Source organism: Tauraco erythrolophus, chromosome 2 (genome assembly GCF_009769465.1).
Source record: "Tauraco erythrolophus isolate bTauEry1 chromosome 2, bTauEry1.pri, whole genome shotgun sequence".
NCBI classification, from domain to species: domain Eukaryota; kingdom Metazoa; phylum Chordata; class Aves; order Musophagiformes; family Musophagidae; genus Tauraco; species Tauraco erythrolophus.
In genome coordinates, this window is record NC_141466.1 from 73,065,594 (window position 1) to 73,083,888 (window position 18,295).

The window sequence follows — 18,295 nt, forward strand, 5'->3', positions numbered from 1 at the left end:
TTTAACACCTGTGATCAACCACGGTGATGGCAGGGGAGCCCGTGAGCCACAGGAAGGCGAATATGACCCGGTGCCATGCGCAGCGGTCCCAGCGCGGGAGCAGCCGAGCCCGAGAGCCGCGTCGAGGCCCGCGAGGCCTGGAGGGAGCGCCGGGTCCGCGGGGGACGCCGGCGGCAGACGGCTGATCCAGCACGGGGCGGGGGGCCGGAGCCGCAGGGGCAGCCCCCGGCCCAGGGCGAGGACGGCGGCCGGGAGGGGAGCTCGCTGCGGCGCTGACCGAGGGGCTGCCGCGCCGCGGGAGCGGTACCGGGGTCGCACGAGGGTCCCGGCTGGGGTTGGTGGGACAGTGGCACCGCGGGGGAGCTGGTGGGGGGGAGCCGGGAAGCAGTCCCTTCCGCGCTGTCCCCGACCGAACCCAACCTGCACCGCCCCTGAGCACCCCGGCTCCAGCCGGGAATAAGCAGGGACGGAGGGGGCGGGGTCTTGAGGAAGGAGCGTGGCCATGCAGATCGGGCACCGCGAGGCATGACGGGAAACTCCCCGCACCAAAACCGCCGCCGGGCGCGGGCGCTCGCGGGCGCTGCTGGCGGCAAAGCGTGGGGCGTGGGATGAGGCGTGGAGTGGGATGGGATGTGCGTGGGGTTTGCTCGGGGGTGCCCGTGCGGTGAGTGTCTGTGCGGCGGCCTGGGCCGGCGGGCGGCAGAGATTTGTCTCATACTTACCTGGCAGGGGAGACACCATGATCAGGCAGGTGGTTTTCCCAGGGCGAGGCTCATCCCTTGCACTCCGGGTGTGCTGACCCCTGCGATTTCCCCAAATGCGGGAAACTCGACTGCATAATTTGTGGTAGTGGGGGACTGCGTTCGCGCTCTCCCCTGACACGGCTGGTGCAAAAGCAGAAACAGATGTTATGTTAGTGCTCGGTGGTCCAGGCTGATCACTCCAGCTCCTGCAGGTTCCGTGTCCCGCGCCCACTTTACGGGCCGGCGGTTCGTGGCCTTCGCCTGCTCCCGTCGGGCCGCGCTCGGTTTGTCACGGGTGTCAGTGCCCACCACCGCTTCACCCTTCCCATCGCCTCGGCCACGGCTGGAGCGGTACGGGAACCGGCGCGGCCGACAGCAGCGGGAGATGAAGAGCCCCGCGCTGAACGGTAACGGGCTGCGCATGCCCTTGTGGAAAGGGACGTTGCAAAGGACGTCGGCAGAGAAGGAGGTAAAACCTCAGGTGCGAGGGGCCGATCCCCGCGGGGTTTGTGACTGTCGGAAGGGGCAGGGGCGGTGGCAAATACAGCGCACTCCTGTTCCCGGTACGAGGCTCAGGCACTCTGCAGCCCTCGCTACCGGAATGGAGACCACCTGCTCGGGAGCTCCAGGGGCCAAGCCGGCTGCCTGCGCTTCAGGGCACTTTAGATCCAAGACCTGTTGCACAATCTGAAGGGGATTTGGACTGCCTGGTCGCGGGTTCGGTGGTGCAGCTTCAGGGAGACGATAGAGAACAGAGCAGGCACAGCAGAAACTTCCTTCTGTAGCAGGGGGGCCCTGGCGGGCAGGGGCTGCGCCCGAAAGGCACCTCCTGACAAGAGACAGGCTCCACGGGGGCCAGGACCCTTCTGGCTGGCGAGTGCCACTGGGCCTCAGGACAACATCCCCACAGATCTTCCTGTGCCATGGGGCCTACATCAAAAGCATGGCTGACGACCAAACCAGCTGTGCTCAATCCCAAAGCTGTGGGACTGGCCCAGGGAATAGCCAGGGGTCCTTGGTCATCCCGGGGCATCCTCTTTGAACATGCGTTACCAATGCCCAGAAGATGTTGTCTATGTTTCCTGCTGGAATTGGTCATCAGATCCCTAAAGCAAGGCTCCGGTCTTCCGGATGGAATCTGCCCCATCACATAACAAAATGCAAGCCGAGGTAAATAATCCACAGTAACAGACTGGAGTAGGTCTGTCTTGTGAAGGAGCACGTAGATATGCCAGCCAGGCCTCCGTCAGCATCCCCTTTACCCCTGGTTAGATCCATAAATTCAGTTAGGCTTCAAGAAGGGAGGACTTTGACCCTTCATTGTCCAAATCTGAATCAGACAAAGTATTTCCACTATTTTCATCCCTGGCTGCTGGGCCAATACATGGAGTTTCCTGTAAAGCCGAGTCTCGTCCTCCACCGCAGCCTGGGCGTGCAGTTGGGCTCGAGCTCTCTCCTTTCGTCGGGGAGACGACTCGGGATTCGGCCACGTCCAGACGCGTCTCAGCAGCGGTAAGAGCGAGGTGAGAGAAGCAGAGTGGGCACCGGTCCCTCGGAGGTTTTGCCTCTCTGACTTCGTGAAATGGAAGGAGCCGGGAAAGAGACCGGGCAGATCCCTCCCTCGGGGGCCGCCGTGCGGGGCGGGGCGGTGCCCCAAAGAACCCGCTGCGGTTCCGTAAGGACTGGGCTGGTCCCTGCGTCGTGCAGCGTGTCCCACTGCTGCCCGACTAACAACGGGGAACAACAGCCCCTGGGACAAGCCCGCGTAAGGGCACCGTCAGCGTCACCACCTGTCTATTGTTGTCTCAACATCTGTCTTTGCACCAGCTATGCCAGGGGAGAGCGCGAACGCAGTCCCCCACTACCACAAATTATGCAGTCGAGTTTCCCGCATTTGGGGAAATCGCAGGGGTCAGCACACCCGGAGTGCAAGGGATGAGCCTCGCCCTGGGAAAACCACCTGCCTGATCATGGTGTCTCCCCTGCCAGGTAAGTATGAGATAAACTTCTGCCGCCCGCCGCCCCGGGACGCCGCACAGACACTCACCGCACGGGCACCCCCGAGCAAACCCCACGCACATCCCATCCCACCCCACGCCTCATCCCACGCTTTGCCGCCGGCAGCGCCCACGCAACGCCGCGATCGCCCGCGCGCGGCGGCGGTTTTGGTGCGGGGAGTTTCCCGTCATGCCTCGCAGTGCCCGATCTGCATGGACACGCCCCCAGCGCATCGGCCGGCCGGGGCTTCATCTGCATAGCCCTGCCCCGCCCTGCAGGCTCCGCCCTCCCCTCCGCCTCAGGCCCACCCTCTCTCGGGTCGTGCCGCGCCCGGGGCCCGCGGAGAAGGCGGGGCGGGGCCGCCTCCGGTGCGGGGATGCCCGCTGGTCGACCGTGCTGCGGCCCGGGTCAGCGAGCGGCTTAGTCAACACGGGCAGTGCCCGGGCGCTGCGGGGCGCGTGTCCGAGACGCCACAGCGGCGGCAGCTCTTCGGGGGCCCTCGAGCGGGGCCGCTGTGGGGGCGGGGCAACCCTGGGGGCGGGGCGCGTCCGTCCCGCCCCGGCCGAGGCGGGACCGCGGCTGCCCGGTCACGTGGCGGGGCGGGGCGGAGACGTGGCACCCGCGGCGCGGGGCCCGTGTGCGCGGCTGCAGCCAATCGGCGCGGGCGGCGGGCGCATGCGCTTCGCTGGGCGCCGCCGCCTCCCGCTCCCCTGCGCTCGGCGGCGATGGCGGCGGCGGGCCCGGCCGGCGGCGGTGGCCGCTGGGAGGTGGTGCGCAAGGGCCGGCGGCCCGCGGGCGGCCCCGGCAGCCGCCGGGCTCTGGGCGAGGCCAACGCCGGCCGCGTGCTGCCTTTGGCCGGTGAGCGCGGCGGGCTCGCGCCCCCGGGGGGGACCCGCGTGGGCCGGCGGGGCCGCGCGTGGGGTGTCACCGCCCCGGGGCGGCTTTGCGGGGGGTGCGGTGGGCGTCTCGCGTGGGCCCCGTGTTTCCCGGAAGGGTCTTCGTGGGGTGGGGTGGGGTGGTCTCGCGTGGGGCGGCCGGTCAGCCCCGGACCGGTCGGGGATGCGGGGCCCTGCGCTGCCCGTCTCGCGGGGCCCGGGGCGCGGTGCGGCCGTGGGTGTGTCCCGCGGAGCCTGGGGCCGGCGGCAGCGGGGCCGTGGGCTCCCCCCAGCTGTGGGGCCCGCGGTGGGCCCGGCCCAGTGACCCCCCACGCCAGCGCTCAGGCCCGGTTCGCCTGTTGGGCCCGGGCAGCGTCCCCGTACCCCGCCACACTGCACGTTGGAGCTCTCAGGGCTCCCTGTGGAGCGCCCAGCCACCTTCTCTCTTTTCCCTGGGTTCCAGCTCCCATCGCTACTTCCGACACCATCTTCGAGCTGGGTTTCGAGAAGGCGCTGAAGAAGCAGAACAAGGAGCAGGTCCCGCCTGCCTCAGCGCCCGAGCAGCTGCACCGGAGGCAGCACACGGGGAAGAACGCAAAGAAGACATCGGCGAACGACGCCAGCGCCAAGCCAGGAAAATGCCGCTCGCTGGAGGAAGCCCTGAGAGCTGTGAGTGTGCCTGGCTGGGCTGTTCCCCTGTGGGTGCCCTGCCTGTGCCTGTCTGCGGGCCGATCGTCCCCAGCCTGCCCCATTCCTGCAGTTCTGAGGGCACCCAGGTCGCTCCCAACTGGCACTAAGGTGGCGGAGCTGAAGCTCCAGGTGCCGCTGTTCCTCGGCCCTCACCAAGGCCAGCTGGTGTTCTGGCAGCTTGTTCTCTCTGCCGCTTCAGGAGTGCGTGCCTGAGCGCTCGGGGTGTTTTTAAATCCTGTTGAAGGGAGCAGCACAAAGAGCGCGGTGCCCTGATTTGGTTCAGCCTTACCGCACGGTTCGTCGTGCGTCAGTGGGAGGCAGCTGGCTCCTGCACCCCAGCCCCTCTGTGTTGGGAGAGCCCCGGGCTCGTTAATGCACAGGGATGAGCGCTCCTGGCTGCAGCCCAGGGATGCTGCGTTCCCTGTGGGAGTGGAACAGACGGTGCTCGATGCTGTGGCGAGCACTGGGCTGGCCTGGGAGATCTCGCTGTCTCGTGCTTGAAGTTGTACTTCTGCTGCAGGCAGGAGACAGAGCAGCAGGAGGTGGCTGGGAGGGAATTTCTGGTTTCTCTCTTCACCCACTCCCTGTCTGCTGTCTGGGAGGAATCCTGAGAAAACCTGGTCTGTGAAACCTCCTTCCTGTCTTACCAGCTGAGGTCCTGGAGGAGTGTTTCTGCAGCTCCTGTTCCCGGCGTGTCAGATGAATCTGTAGAACTCGTTTGTCTTTGTCCCACCCATTCTCATGGTGTCTGAGCACAGACGGGTTTTGAGAACGAGCCCCAAATTAACTCTGTTGAGGTAGTGAGTCTGCTGGGAAAGCAGCCACCTGGCAGGGCTCTCCCGCAGCAGTTGCCCGTCCCGCTCCTTGCCTTCACCTGGATGTCGTGTCTTGCTCGTGCCCTGAGCGCCTCTGATCCCCCCTGCCGCAGGGATGGGGGGTTCCTCTGCTCCGCTGGGGTCAAGCGTTTCTCCACATCCAGCTACCACATGTAGAGACAGCTCGGAGCAGAATTAACGTGTTATTTCTGTGTGTGTCCGGGCAGATTGTCCTCAGAGAGGGCGGCCGGGGCTGAAGCGTGGTTGCCCTGTAACTGCTCTGCACAGCTCAGCAGCGACAAATGCCGCTGCACGACGGTTGCTCTGTCAGCGACATTTAGTTTTTTGATGTAGCAGCAGCTATTTTATTTTCTCACTCCTTTTGTCAAAACGGTTGTTGAAATAAACGTGCAACGAAAGGATACTCGACTGAGATTCAGTAACATGCTGTGGCTGAAATCCACTGCGTACGGAAGCGTTAGACTCTGGAAAGCTTCGAACAGCCATCTCGGTCTTGCTGCGTCTCCTGAACTCCCTGAAGTGAAGACAGGGTATCTGTCCCTGCGAGCCAGCAGATAATCTGAGTTTAAAAGCTGGTGATAAGCGTGTTTCGTGACAGATAGCGCAGGAGGAGGAAGGTGAGGGGACGTGAGCGCGTGCGCTGCCCGTGCTCGTGGTTTGTCGGTTGCAGGTTGTTAACTGGGTGCGTCTCGATGATCTTGGCTGTTCTCTCCTTTGAGGGCTCTGGGTGCGGAGTGGTGTGGTGGTGCTGACAGGAGCCGGCGACGTAGGGCTGATCCCCACAGAGCTGCAGCCTCGAGCTGTCTCCTGCCCTGAGCGAGCCTTTGGTGATGTGGCTGTGCTGCCCGGTGGTTTGCCCGGAGCTCACTGGTCCCGGGTGACACTCTCCACGGGGCTCGCGGGAGCGCAGAGCGGCAGAGCCCTGGCTGATGTGCCAGTGCTGGCGGGGAGGTGGAGCATGGGGCAAGGAAAACCTCCCTGCGTGGCTCCGAGGAGGGAGGAGAGCTTGTTCCTGCAGCCGTGCCAGCACAGCCCGTCCTTCTGATGTCTCTTTGGCGCTGGGGCTTTCTGCAGCTCCTGGCGTGGGTTTTGTTGCTCCTCGGTAGCAACCTTTGCTAATCTGAAGAAAACGTGTTTCCACTACAAAATGTAACTGCTGTTTCCGGGTGAGAGCTCCTGTTTGCGTTAGTAGGTGGTAGATTAGTGGTGGGTGCTGCACGGTGGCACTAGGCGGCCGGGATTTTCCGTGCGGGAAGGGCAGTGTTCTCAGCGTGAAGGTGGGGAGCGTTTCTCTCTGTGCACAGTAGCCCCTTAGGAGCTGGAGTTAACTTTCTTCTTTCCATGTTTTTTGACTGATTCTGTACATCCTGGGTTGAATTTATCTGTCTGTCGCTTCCAGCTCGACTTGGCGGACCTGCAGAAGGAGCTGGATAAAAGCCAGAGTGTGTTCCCTGAGAACCCCTCCGTCTGGGTGAAGGACCTGGCCGGATATCTCAACTACAAGCTGCAGGCACCCAGGAGCGACCCCATGCTCAGCCAGCACCCCCACGGTCAGTGGCATTCAACCTGCCCCCAGTGCCGGGGGGCTTCGCTCTGGAGTGGGCGGTTTTGTGCTTCCTGGAGGTGTGCGGAGCCATGGGGCACAGAGGGCAGGCGCTGGGCTCCCATGTGGAGCCAGGCAGTGGGGTGACGGGCTGACTGGGAACAGGGAGCGACTCGGGATGGCGCCCGGGAAGAAGCAGCCGTGTCCCCCAGGCAATCTTACTGAACCAGTTAGGTTGGACGAGACCCTTAAGGTCATTGAGTCCAACTGTCTCGGTCCCAGCAGGACTGGGAGGAGCTCAGTGCCGTGTTCTTTGCCGGGTTTATTTTGCGCAGGTTTAAGAGCACAGGTTAAAAAGGGCTGATGAGGCAGTTTTCAGAAACACTGGAGCGGACAGGACCGGAACAGTCACGGTTGTGAAAGGAAAAAATCTCCTGGTTTCACATGAGGCAAATGGGGTCGAGCCTGTCCCGCAGTCCGGGCTTGTTCCCTGCAAACTGGGACGTTTGGGCTTTGGTTGGGTTTGGATGTTTGGGAAACCTCTCCCTCCCTCCAGTTTTATTTTTGTGCCAAAACTGTCTTGGGAAACTTGGTGATAGAAAAGGCAGAAGGCTCTGTTCTTTATTCAGCAAGTGAGATGGGAGTTATCTGCTTGATCCTGTGGTACCGCTGCAGTTTACTTTCCGTGACTACGAAGGCAATGAAATTGTGTGTACAGCTGGCAAATTAGGGACTTGCCCCAGTCACCCCTTCTCCGTAAGGACCTGCGACCTGTAGCTACTATTGTGGAATTCGGGAATCTGCTGGCAGGCATCCACGCTCGTCTTTGAAAAGGATGTTCTGGCTGGATTTCCCTTACGCGTGACCCGTTGCTGTGCGTTTGCTTTGAGTGCGCGGTGCTAGGGGTGGCAACGGGTAAAAGAGCAGAATATCTCCTCAAAGCCCCTGCGTGTCCTGTGGCATCGACGTTGAACAAGAAGCGATCCTTTACTGCTGAATTAAACGCATCTAACGTAGAATGATTGGAAGAAGTCACTTTGTTGACCGTGTGGTGTCTGAGGACAAGGCGCTTCTCTGCGACCGCCTCGCGCACTGGGCTGGCTTCTCCCTGCACCGCAGCTAAAAGTCTCGCAAACTGGTGCTCACTAAAAACTCTTCCTGCTCCTGTGTTGGCTCCAGACTATCCATACTGCCTCGTGAGCAAGGAGCTGAGGAACATCATCAGATCCCTGCTGGGAAGGTCGTCCAGCGTGCTGGAGCTCTTCTTCGACCACTGTATTTATACAATGCTACAGGAGCTGGACAAAACCCCGGGTAAGATGCGGTCGGTGCGGGTCCGGGGCACCGACACACCCATTGTGCTCTGATAGTGCGGTGGTTCTTCTGCAAGATGGTGTGGTGCTGAGGTTTTCTGACTGTGGGGATGCTGCTGCTCCTCATTGCCTGTTTTAGGAGCTCTTCTGAATTCCTCTGTGGAGAAAGTGAGGGGGGAAACTCCTGCATGTCTTGTGTGCAGTGAGGGGCTGTTCCTGCCTGGGCAGCTCATCAGTGTGATGCAAAACACTGCTGAGGCCGTGGGGTATTGGGCTGGAGGAACCAGTGCGGGTGTAGTGGGGGGTGAGAGGGCTGGAGCACCTCGGCTACGGAGAGAGGCTGAGAGAGTTGGGGCTGTTCAGCCTGGAGAACAGAAGGCTCCGGAGAGACCTTCCAGCAGCCTTCCAGTACCTAAAGGGGCTACAAGAAAGCTGGAGAGGGGCTTTGGACAAGGGTGTGTAGTGACAGGACAAGGGCAAATGGCTTTAAACTGAAAGAGGGGAGATTTCCATTAGATCAAAGGAAGAAATCGTTCCCTCTGAGGGTGGTGAGGCACTGGCACAGGCTGCCCAGAGAAATTGTGGCTGCCCCATTCCTGGAAGTGTTCAGGCCAGGTTGGATGAGGCTTTGAGCAACCTGGTGTAGCAGAAGGTGTCCCTGCCCATGGCAGGGGGGTTGGAACTGGATGATCTTTGAGGTCCCTTCTAACCCAAACCATTCTATGAGATACGAGTCCCAACCCCCTGTTTCTGTACCACCCTGCCACGCCGACAGCTTTGGCAGGAACACCCGGATACTGCCTGTCCCCAGCCCCTGGCTCTCCTGCCTCCTGCGCTCAGTGGCCGGAAGTCCCGCACGCATTTGGTTTCCATTACGAATCCCACCTGACTGATCAAAACAGTGGGACAGGAATAGGACAAAATGGTGGTTAGCAAACAGTTGAGGTGCTGCTTTACTTCGGGACTCACGTCCGTATATAATTCAGGAATTCACGTCGCTTGGCTGTCAGCAGAGTTGCTGTGGGGTGGGTCTGCAGTGGGGAGGACCGAGGGACTCTGCTGGGTGCTGCAGCTGCACTGGCCTCGTCTGCTGCCACTACTGCCGTCACATCGGCCCCACTGCGTTGTGGGCTGCTGCGGGAGGGTCATGGCAGCAGCGGGACCGTGCCGGAGAGCAGGACCGGCCCAGAAGGCAGCCAGCCGCTGCCATGGCCACACCGACCATCCCGGGGGCCAGTAGAGCTGGAGGGGGGTCACTGGATGTTGCCTGAGAACGACGGGGTTCCCCTGAACCCGCCTTCTCTTTTGAACATGAACAAGGAGGAGGCAAGTCCTCGGAAGCCCCTGGACTTGGGGCCGTGACTGTGCCTGCCTGCCTGCTGCTGCTATAGAAGGCAGAATGGGGCTGGGGGGGGCTCTAGGAAGCTGCTGAAGGGTTTCCGAGGGTCTGTGGGGTCTCCTGGGCTGGAGCCCTGCAGCAGGGGGGTCCAGGCAGGATGGGTGGGGGGCACCTGAGGAGGGAACAGAAGCCATGCTGCTGTGGTGGGGCTCGTTCCCGGATCTCGTTAGCCGGAGAGCAGTGCAGGTCTGCGTGGAGTGGTCGTCACCCCCACCTCACCTTCGGGCTGTCGCAGGGGGAGGGAGGTGTTTGCCGTGGCTGAGCAGCCCCTTCTGTGCTCCATTTCAGGGGAATCTTTGCACGGGTACAGGATCTGCATCCAGGCAGTGCTTCTGGACAGGCCCAAGATCGCCACAATGAACCTGGGCAAGGTAAGCTGCGTTCCGGGCCCCACAGGCGCTTTCCGGGCGGATGCAGTAAACCTGGTGGTGCCGATCCTCCTCCTCCCTCCCCAAGGGTCCCTCCAAGCTCCTAGGCGATGAGCATCTGTTCCCCTTAACCGGGGGTCCTTGGGAGCTCTCGTGATTGTCCCACGCACAGAGCCCACGCTTCGGGATCGGGACCGGGGACTGGGATCTCCAATATCTCCCCTGCTCCAGAGATGTGCTGGAGCTGCTGTGAGCACCAGTGTCCTGTGGTGTCTGTTCTTTAAAGGCCATGTCCAAACTTTCGCTCCCTCTCCACCACCCGTTCCCTGCTTTGCCGCTCTTGGATGGGGTGGGATGCGTCCGCCTGTGGCTGTGTTCAGCGGTCAGGAACTGTGGGACAGGATCGGAGGTTTCTGGGGTCCTGCTCCTTCAAAGCAAGCACCCGAGTGGGTGACATCTGCGGTTTGGCTGCCATCCAGCACTGTGCGGTGCCGGCAGCTCCGCTTCCCCAGGGATGGGATTTGAGGTTCTGCCTGCCCCAGCTAGCACAGCTCCTGACCTTGTCTGCTGCTAAGGGTCCTTTCTGGGGACCCGTGGGCTCTGCCCTGCTCCGAGGGCTGCTCCCTGCCAGGCCAGGCAGCTCAGGGCCCACTGCAGCCGCCACGGTCCTGCAGCACTGGCAGTGAGGCGACGTGGCTCTGGACTTGTCTGTGGCAGCGTTGGGGTGGGACGGGCTGAGACTCTTTTTCACTAACATGTCCCCGTCTTGGCCCCAGTACTTGGAGGTGCTGCGGTCCCAGCAGAACAGGCCAGCGAAGTGCCTCACTGTCCTCTGGGCGCTGGGACAGGCTGGGTTCACGGACCTCCACGAGGGCCTGAAAGGTGAGAGCCGGCAGCGGCAGGCTGGGCGCCCGTCCCTGCCGAGGGTGCGCCCCCTCCCCTGGGCAGCGGGAGGAGAGCCGGGGTGGCCCCACGGGTCTCCGCTCCCGCTGGTGTTACTGCTCAGGTGTGGGATCTGCTTCGAAACGTGTCATCCCACTGCCCCGCGCTGCGGTGGGGCTGGATTGGGCTTCTGTGCCCGGTGTGACTCTGCTCGCTCTCTCTGACTGCTTGTCACGCCTCGTCCGTGCCCTTGTTCCTCGGCCATACGTGTTAACATCCGTCACCGGCACAGAAGGAGCGAAGTGTGTCTATAGAGGCACAAGTACTCTGTGTTTAGAGCGGCGACGTAGAGCTGTGTGAAGCAGTTAATTGTTTTCTGGGGAGCTGGAGGTGTCACAAGAAGCACATTGGTTGCAGAGGGGTGAGCTCAGATCTCCTGTCCAGCCCCGGCAGCCCCTCTGCCACCGCAGAAACCGCCCTTATGGCATCACGTCTCTGGGGAACACCTTCTCCTGGCTGGGACAGCGAAATCGCTGGATCCCAGGAGGAACAGTCATGCCTGGAAGGACAGGGAGCGTGCTGCTCCACCGTTCCTCTGCAAGCAGAGCAGGCCAGGCAGCGCAGCCGCCCTGGAGCCCTTCCCGAGGGATCTGTCTGTCTGGTCACCTGCCGGGCGTTTTGGGTGGGGAAACAGGGTGGTGGTGGCTCTGTTCTGGGTTCAAATGTAGCTGTGGTCCTGGCACGCAAGTGTTCCTCTGCTTTTCGGTTGCTGCTTGCGGAGGTGGGGAGCGCTCAGTGTCGCCTGAGCCTGGGGGCACGGCTGGGCCCCTGCTGCTCACCGCTGACTGCTGCCTCTCTCTTGCAGTGTGGCTCGGCGTGATGCTCCCGGTGCTTGGGATCAAGTCTCTCTCCCCGTATGCTGTTTCCTACCTGGACCGTCTGCTGATGTGAGTTACGCCTTGCCTTCATTATTGGGGTATCCTTGTTAAGAGGAGTGGTCGCCTGCCCGGGCTGCTGGGTGCAGCATGACTGTGTCTGCGTGGTGCTGGTGGAGAAAACCTGAGCGTGGGTGTGGGAGAGGGCGAGCGAGTGGATGTGGGAATCCCACAGAGCTGGCGGCGGTGGGCTCGCCCTGCAGGTTAGCTTGTCCCCGATCTTTGGTGGCTGCCTGTTGTGTCGGGTGTCAGACGGCATTCGCGGTGCCCCCCGACCACCTCTGGTGCCTCGATGACTGCTGGTTCCACTGTGGCTCTGCAGAAATGTTGGGATCCTGCCCAGATTTCCTCTCTGCTGCTGCTGGTGCCTTTCCTAAAACAGTGGAGGTCGATGCTGGTGGCGGAGGGGGAGCAGAGCCCTTTCCCAGCTGGCCCCAGAGACCTCCCTGAGGCAGGCGAGTGGCTGAGCTGCCCATCGGCTCTGGTTGGGTGGCAGGACCGGCTGCTCTGATGCCACAGCTTGAGGCTATGGGAGAAGGTTGGGACAGACAGCTCTGCCGGCCTTTGCATCGGTTAGGGCAGCCGCCGTCTTTGGCGTTGCCACCTCGGCACAGTGTAAGGGCGCTGGGCATTACTGCGGCGACACCAGCATCCGGGGGAAGAAAGGCTGGTGCCGCACAGCGCAGGTTGTTGGTACTGGGGGAGGTCGGGAACAGCTTCATGGTGGACACTGAGGAACGTCCACCGCCCTCCCAAAGGGTTTGGGACGTTTTATTTAAGGGTTTTTTTTCCTACTCCACAGTAACAGGAATGTTGCGTTTGGTTTTGCCAGAGGATTTTGTGGAGGTTCATTGAGCCAGACTCCACGGTGCCCCCTGACCTTTCTGAACCTTTAATTAGTTTTCTACAGCCTGGTTCCTCTTCTCTGACCGCATTTCATTTACCAACAACCCCGGTCACAGGCTGGACCTCGGTGTCTGCAGCCTCAAGGGGCCGGCGAGGAAAAAGCCCATGAACCCCCATGCCTGGCAGTGGGTGCAAATGCCGCCCCTCGCTCCGGTCACTGCCAGGGGCTCTCGCAAACCCCTTTTTTCCTCCATGCGCTTTGGCGACGGGGCCACAGTGGGTGCGTGGCAGCACTGAGGGAGCTGGGGGGCTGCGTTCGGCTGCCAGCACGTCTGTCATGGCTGACGGGGTTTGTTTCTGTGGCACAGGATGCACCCCAACCTGACCAAAGGCTTTGGCATGATCGGACCCAAGGATTTCTTCCCCCTCCTGGACTTTGCCTTCATGCCCAACAACTCACTGCCGCCCAGGTATGCCAGCAACCCCCCAGTTCCCCCCAGCGCGGGCTACACTGCAGGGCAAATGCCGCGGTCGCCTCACTAGCCGCTCTGCACCACCCTGGTCCCGTCTTCCCTCAGCCTGCAGGAGCAGCTGCGGCGGCTCTACCCTCGCCTGAAGGTGCTGGCATTCGGCGCGAAGCCTGAGACGATGCTGCACACCTACTTCCCCTCCTTCCTCTCCCGAGCTACACCGAGCTGCCCTCCCGACATGAAAAAAGAGGTGAGCCCTGAGCGCGGAGTGCGCAGCCGCCGACTCCGCACGACCCCCGGTCCCAGCGTGTCACCATGTGTCTTGGGGCAGCCCAGCTGCGCCAGCGAGGAGATGCAGCCGAGCGGCTCCAGTCCTCCCTCCCCTACCCGCTGCAGTGGGCGCAGGGCTCTGCTGTCCACCAGCCCGGCTCCCCGGCACAGCTGGGCACTGGCCGCCTCTTGCACAGGCTTGGCTCTGCCATGTCAGAGGCTGAACCAGCAGCAGGTCAGGCAGGTACTGGCATGAGTGCGACATTGCCATGGGAGCGTGTCCTGGTAAGGGAGGGAGTGGGACCTTCCTGGGATTGGCGAGCGTCAGGTCAGCACATCCAGCCCAACCGGCCTGTGAGGCACTGGAGGATGGGTTGGGTTTGGTGGTCCTGCAGCTGCCGGAGGGGGGGAGGCGTGGGGAGGGCCTGCGGAGCGGCGGCAGGCTGGCATGTGTGCTGTCACAAGGCAAGGACGGCGATTGTGGGCCGATGTTCCTGCCGCCTGCACCTGGGGTCTGGGGATGCCGGACCCGCCAGTTCAGTGCCCCGGGAGCTGGCTGGGACGAGAGCGGTGAGCCGGCGGGTTTGGGGGTGGTCGGCTGCGCTGGCGTGCATCTCAGGGGATGGCATGTCTGATGCGCCAAACCAAGTGATGCGTGTCGTGCCGGGGGCGAGGGTCGGGTGTGACGACCTGTGGTGCGCTTTCTTCCCAGCTCCTGACCTCCATGAGCCAGTGCCTGAGCCTGGACCCCCTGAGCTTCAGCGTCTGGAGGCAGCTGTACACCAAGCACCTCTCTCAGTCCAGGTCGGTTTCTGCCTGCTGCCCGCCTGCCCCACTGGCCTTCAGCAGCATGTTAAACGGCTTCTCAGAGCTCCTGACCCAGCCCCGCGTTCTCTTTCCCCCCATAGTTTGCTTCTGAACCATCTGCTGGAGTCCTGGGACAGCGGCAGCAGGAAGGTAGGAGCAAGCGGTGGGAATCGGGGATTACCAGGGGCAGGGAGGGTAACGTACCTGTGCTGCTGCAGGGTATCCCTCTATGAGCAACGTCCCCGTGGGACCCGTGTGTGCCCACCCATTGCTGCTCCAGCATGCCACTGGCGCGGGTACGTGCCTGCCAGGCTTGAGAGTCAGCGCTTTGTCCTGGAGGCACGCTGCACACAGGCAGGGTGCTTACTTGCTCACTGAGGGAGAGGAGAGACCCATTCCCTCAATGTGCTGTGTTGGGACTCAGATAGTCTGGATTCAGCCCCGTTGGGTCTCACTCTTCTGGTGCTGTGATGAGGGGGGGAGTTGTGCTGGCTGCGGCTCAGCATCCTCCAGGGAGCAGCACAGCTCCAGAGCGGTGGCAGGCTGGGTCGGCCAAGGCACTTGGTCTCAGTGCAGGAGCCTCGGAGGTGTCCCGGCAGCCCGATCCATCCTGGGGGTCGCGTGGGCGCGCGGTGCCGCCGGCTCGGCGTGCTCAGTGCCATGACGCAGCTCTTGCTTTCCCCAAGGTGCGTCAGTCGCTGCAGGAAACGGTTCGCTCCTTCAAAGTAACGAACGAGGAGCTGGTGGCAAGAGGGCCCAGCAGCGGCCAGGACGTGGCCGCTTGCGATGCCGCCTGCAAGGTGAGCCCGAGGCCGGGTGGTGCCCACTGTCCTAGTGCCAGCTGGTGGCCAGATTTCAGCTCCATGCTGGGATTGCGGTCAGCCTCTCCTTCTGCTGGCACGCGCCGGGCCAGGGGCCCCGCAGCGGCGCATCTGCAGGACATGTCAGGGACAGATGGTGCTGGCCCTTGTCCATCGTCCCAGCTGCTCGGCAGATGACACTGATTTCCACTGGGAAGCTGGGGGTGGGTGGTGAGAGCAGCCGCGAGTGCAGTGGTGTGCTGTCGGAGGGTGGTGTGGCCGTGCCAGAACCTCCGTGGCCTTTGGAGCTGCACAGTGACAGGGCCTCGTCTTCCCGCCTGCCCAGGAGCTGCTACGCAAGATGAAGGGCCGGGGCTTCCCCTGGTCGCGGCTGCTGCTCGTCCTCCTGGTCTTTGCGGCCGGCTTCCTCCTGCACGACGTCCGGACGTCCGGCTCCTTCCAGGGTAAGGCGCTGGCTCTGCTCGTGGCTTTGCGTGCAAGGAGGTGCGGAGGAACGCCCCTGAGGAGCAGCAACTTCGCCGTTGTCCAGAGTGAAGCCCCTCCATGCCGCTGCCTTCATTCCGAATCTGCCACTGGCTGCCCCGGGGCAGTGCGGCCCCATCGGACTGTCTTCGTACGGGGTGTGCTCGGCGGGTGCGTGGGCTGTGTGGGGCCAGACGTTCTTGGCCTGCTGCAGACGGAACCCCTGCCTGCCGCCTCTCGGGAGGGTTTTCCCTGCCCAAACCCGGGTTTCCTCTGCTCCGGAGTTTTTCTCCTGTCTCAGAGTAGTTTCCAGGACGTTTTGCAGAGCAGCTCAATCTGTGCGGAGAGAGGCCCCAGGCACAGGCTGGGCGTGCAGCTCCGGCACACCGAGCCAAAGGGTTGCTCAGGGAATGGTTCTTCTCTCTTCCAGCTTCCTCCTCTGCTCGCCTGCTTCGTTCCTCTGGCGTCCTGCCGGCCTGGCAGCAGACCTGGCAGAAGGTCTCCCACTGCTGCCTCGAAGGGTACAGGTCAGTGGCACCAGCACTGGGTGTCTGGGAGGGTGCGAAGGTGCCGACGTGGCACAAAGTGACTCCGTAGGGAGCCCGTTTTGCTGAGGGGCTGTTCCCCAGCTCTGCCTGGAAGTGCTTCCAGCTCAGCTCTTGTTCTGCTGCGGGCCAAGGGAAAAGGAGCAGCTCCAGGTACCCATGTGCCCCTGTGGCTCTGCCAGTGGTGCCGGGGCAGCCGGTGCTGCCCTCAGCCAGCACTCGCTCTCTTCCAGGTGGCTGGAGCGGAGCCTGCCTGTCTATGGCTCCCAAGCGGTGGCCATCCTGCAGCCGCAGCTGGAGCTGCTCTGGGCGAAGAGCGGCGAGGTGGCCCTGTATGTGTCCGAGCGGTGCTCTGCTGCGCTGTCCTGGACCTGCCGCAGCCTGCCCTGGTTCCTTGAGTGGGTAAGAAGGGCATCCCGGCTGCTGGAAGAGACGAGGAATGCAGGAACGCCAGTGTAGCCGCAGCCCACAGGGACTCACGAGGCTGAAGAGCCGGCACTGGGGGTTCCTGCCAGGTGGCAACGCCGAGGATGGGAGGTGGGGGGAGCGGGTGACGTCTCTGTTGTGGCTCCTGACTCGGCCATCGGCTGCGAGCCCACTGGTGCTGGTGGGTCTGAGGAGAGGGAGGCACCGCAGCCGGTCTCCGATGCCGTTGTGCCTCTGTGGCTGTGGCAACGACCACATTGTGTCTGAAAAGGAGAGGTCTCAAAGATAACGCGCTAGTTTCCTGAAAATTAGCAGTTTGGTGGAAGAGGGGTGACAGTAGCATCCCACGGAGCCAGCAGTGCGGGTGCCACGTCTCTGCCGCGCCGTGCGCGAGCCAAGCGGTGAACATGGGGAGGGCTTGGTGACGGCAGAGCAGGGGGAGGGGGTGATGCCCGGCCGACTGTGGGACAGCCTGGTTTGGCAGCCTCCTTCACGGGTGACCGGGACGCCGGGCTCCTCAGGGTAGCCGAACCCAGCGCGTGCCCGGTGGGGAGGTTGTCGTTAAACCCGCGCCGTCTCTCTCTGCCCCTGCAGCTCCAGTCCCGGGTGCCGGAGTCGCTGCTGCACTTCGCCGAGTGTGTCAGGGAGCTGCTGCTGTTCCTGGTGCGGAGCTGCCTCCTGCCGCTGCTGGAGTGCGTGGCCACTGCGCTGGAGCGCGTCTGGAAGCACTGGGTGGACTCCTGCAAGGTGAGCGTCCCTGCCCTCCTCCAGCCCCTGTGCCACAGGCTTCCGGTTGGGCTCTGTCCCCCCCTGGAATGCTTGCCTGGCTGGCCCTGTGGCTGTGGGGAGTCGGTCCAACAGCACAGCAGCGGCGTCTCTCCGTGTCCTGGCTGGGAGTGGCTCCTGGTGCTGCTCTGGCAGAGGGGCTGGGATACGGCACCGCGGCTGGTGGGACTGATGGCAGAACCGGCTCTGTGCTGCTCCTGGCAGAGAGGGTGGGAGATGGCGGAGCTGGGAGCCGGAGCTGCTGTTCCTGGGCAGGGCTGTCGGAAGGTGATTGGGGACCTGTTTCCACAGCGCTTGGGCTTCGCAGCCAGATTCAGGGAGGACTGGGCGGTGCTGGAGAGGGACTATCGTTGCCCAGCTGCTGGCTGGCTTGCCCAGCCACCACCTTGGCACCTCCAGACAGGAGGCCCCGTGCTACTGTACCCGTTCTCTTTGTTTTGCAGTGGAGAAGTGTCGTGGGACTGTGTGAGGGAACACCTGATGAGCTTTACATATTCCTCCTGGATTTACCTGCAAAACACAACCCTCGCTGTCAAAAACTGGGCCTTGGCCATGATTTCCGGACACTGAATCTGCTTTCTGGAGGAGCAGGGACGTGGTCCCGACATTCCAGCCACCGAGGAGCGTCTCCGGCGCGACTCATGTTGGCCGCGGGACGGAGATGCTGAGGGAGATGCGCAGGGGGACTTTGGGCTCAAGTCGGGGCTTACGGGGGAAGTTTTGGGACTTTTCCCAGGTTTTCCTCACCTTTGACTCTCCCTGTCCCGCTGCCCCTTCTCTGGGTGAAGCGATTCCCCTCGACCCTTGTGCAAGCGCGTCTACCCTGAAGCGTCAGAGCATGAGGTGTGGATACCCCGACATCCCACCCATGCCCCCCAACCCCTTTTCCATGGGTTCCTGACTCAATGAACCAAACTTGATATTTTTTTTTTTTAGTGTTTTTTTCACTATTTTTCTTATTGAAGATTTCGGTGGAGTGGGGGGCTGGGATGGTGCTGGGGTTCCCCCCTCCCCTCCCCGCGTCCTGCGCCGGTGCTGGCCCGGCACACAGTGGGAGGGGGACAACACCCCTTTGGGAGGTATATGGGGGGCGCTGGCAAGCGGCGGCACCACCTGAGGGGTTTGGGTGCCACCCCAGGGTTTGGCTCAGGCAGTAGAGCGTCCGCTTGGCATGTGGCAAGTCGGAGGTTCGATACCGGCCTCCTCCAGTTTTCGCCTGTTGGGATGTGGGGTGTGTGTATGTAGAGACGTGTGTGCGCATATGTACGTGTTTAATGTAC

The 18,295-nt window shown here is 62.6% G+C and overlaps 1 protein-coding gene and 2 non-coding genes across 4 annotated transcripts; 2 read left to right on the forward strand and 1 right to left on the reverse strand.

Annotated features, from left to right (window-relative positions):
- Positions 1-714: 714 nt before the first annotated feature.
- Positions 715-878, forward strand: LOC147529221 (U1 spliceosomal RNA). The gene has a single exon (XR_015222052.1). It is a non-coding gene; the product is annotated as a U1 spliceosomal RNA (small nuclear RNA).
- A 1,698-nt stretch (positions 879-2,576) lies between these two features.
- On the reverse strand, positions 2,577-2,740 carry LOC147529222 (U1 spliceosomal RNA). Its single transcript, XR_015222063.1, has one exon. It is a non-coding gene; the product is annotated as a U1 spliceosomal RNA (small nuclear RNA).
- A 723-nt stretch (positions 2,741-3,463) lies between these two features.
- Positions 3,464-17,723, forward strand: TMEM214 (transmembrane protein 214). Of its 2 annotated transcripts, none has more exons than XM_086624837.1 (17): positions 3,464-3,599; positions 4,080-4,285; positions 6,542-6,692; positions 7,865-7,999; positions 9,686-9,768; positions 10,542-10,647; positions 11,513-11,594; positions 12,797-12,898; positions 13,007-13,148; positions 13,881-13,972; positions 14,077-14,125; positions 14,662-14,775; positions 15,122-15,239; positions 15,689-15,785; positions 16,037-16,205; positions 16,824-16,980; positions 17,464-17,723. In XM_086624837.1, the coding sequence occupies exons 1-17, from the start codon at positions 3,467-3,469 to the stop codon at positions 17,583-17,585; spliced, it is 2,058 nt and encodes a 685-aa protein (XP_086480963.1). In that variant the 5' UTR covers positions 3,464-3,466; the 3' UTR covers positions 17,586-17,723. The 2 variants fall into 2 exon arrangements, with proteins under 2 accessions (XP_086480963.1, XP_086480956.1); XM_086624830.1 differs by having other exon boundaries at positions 3,467-3,599; positions 16,824-16,975; positions 17,459-17,723.
- The last annotated feature ends 572 nt before the right edge of the window (positions 17,724-18,295 follow it).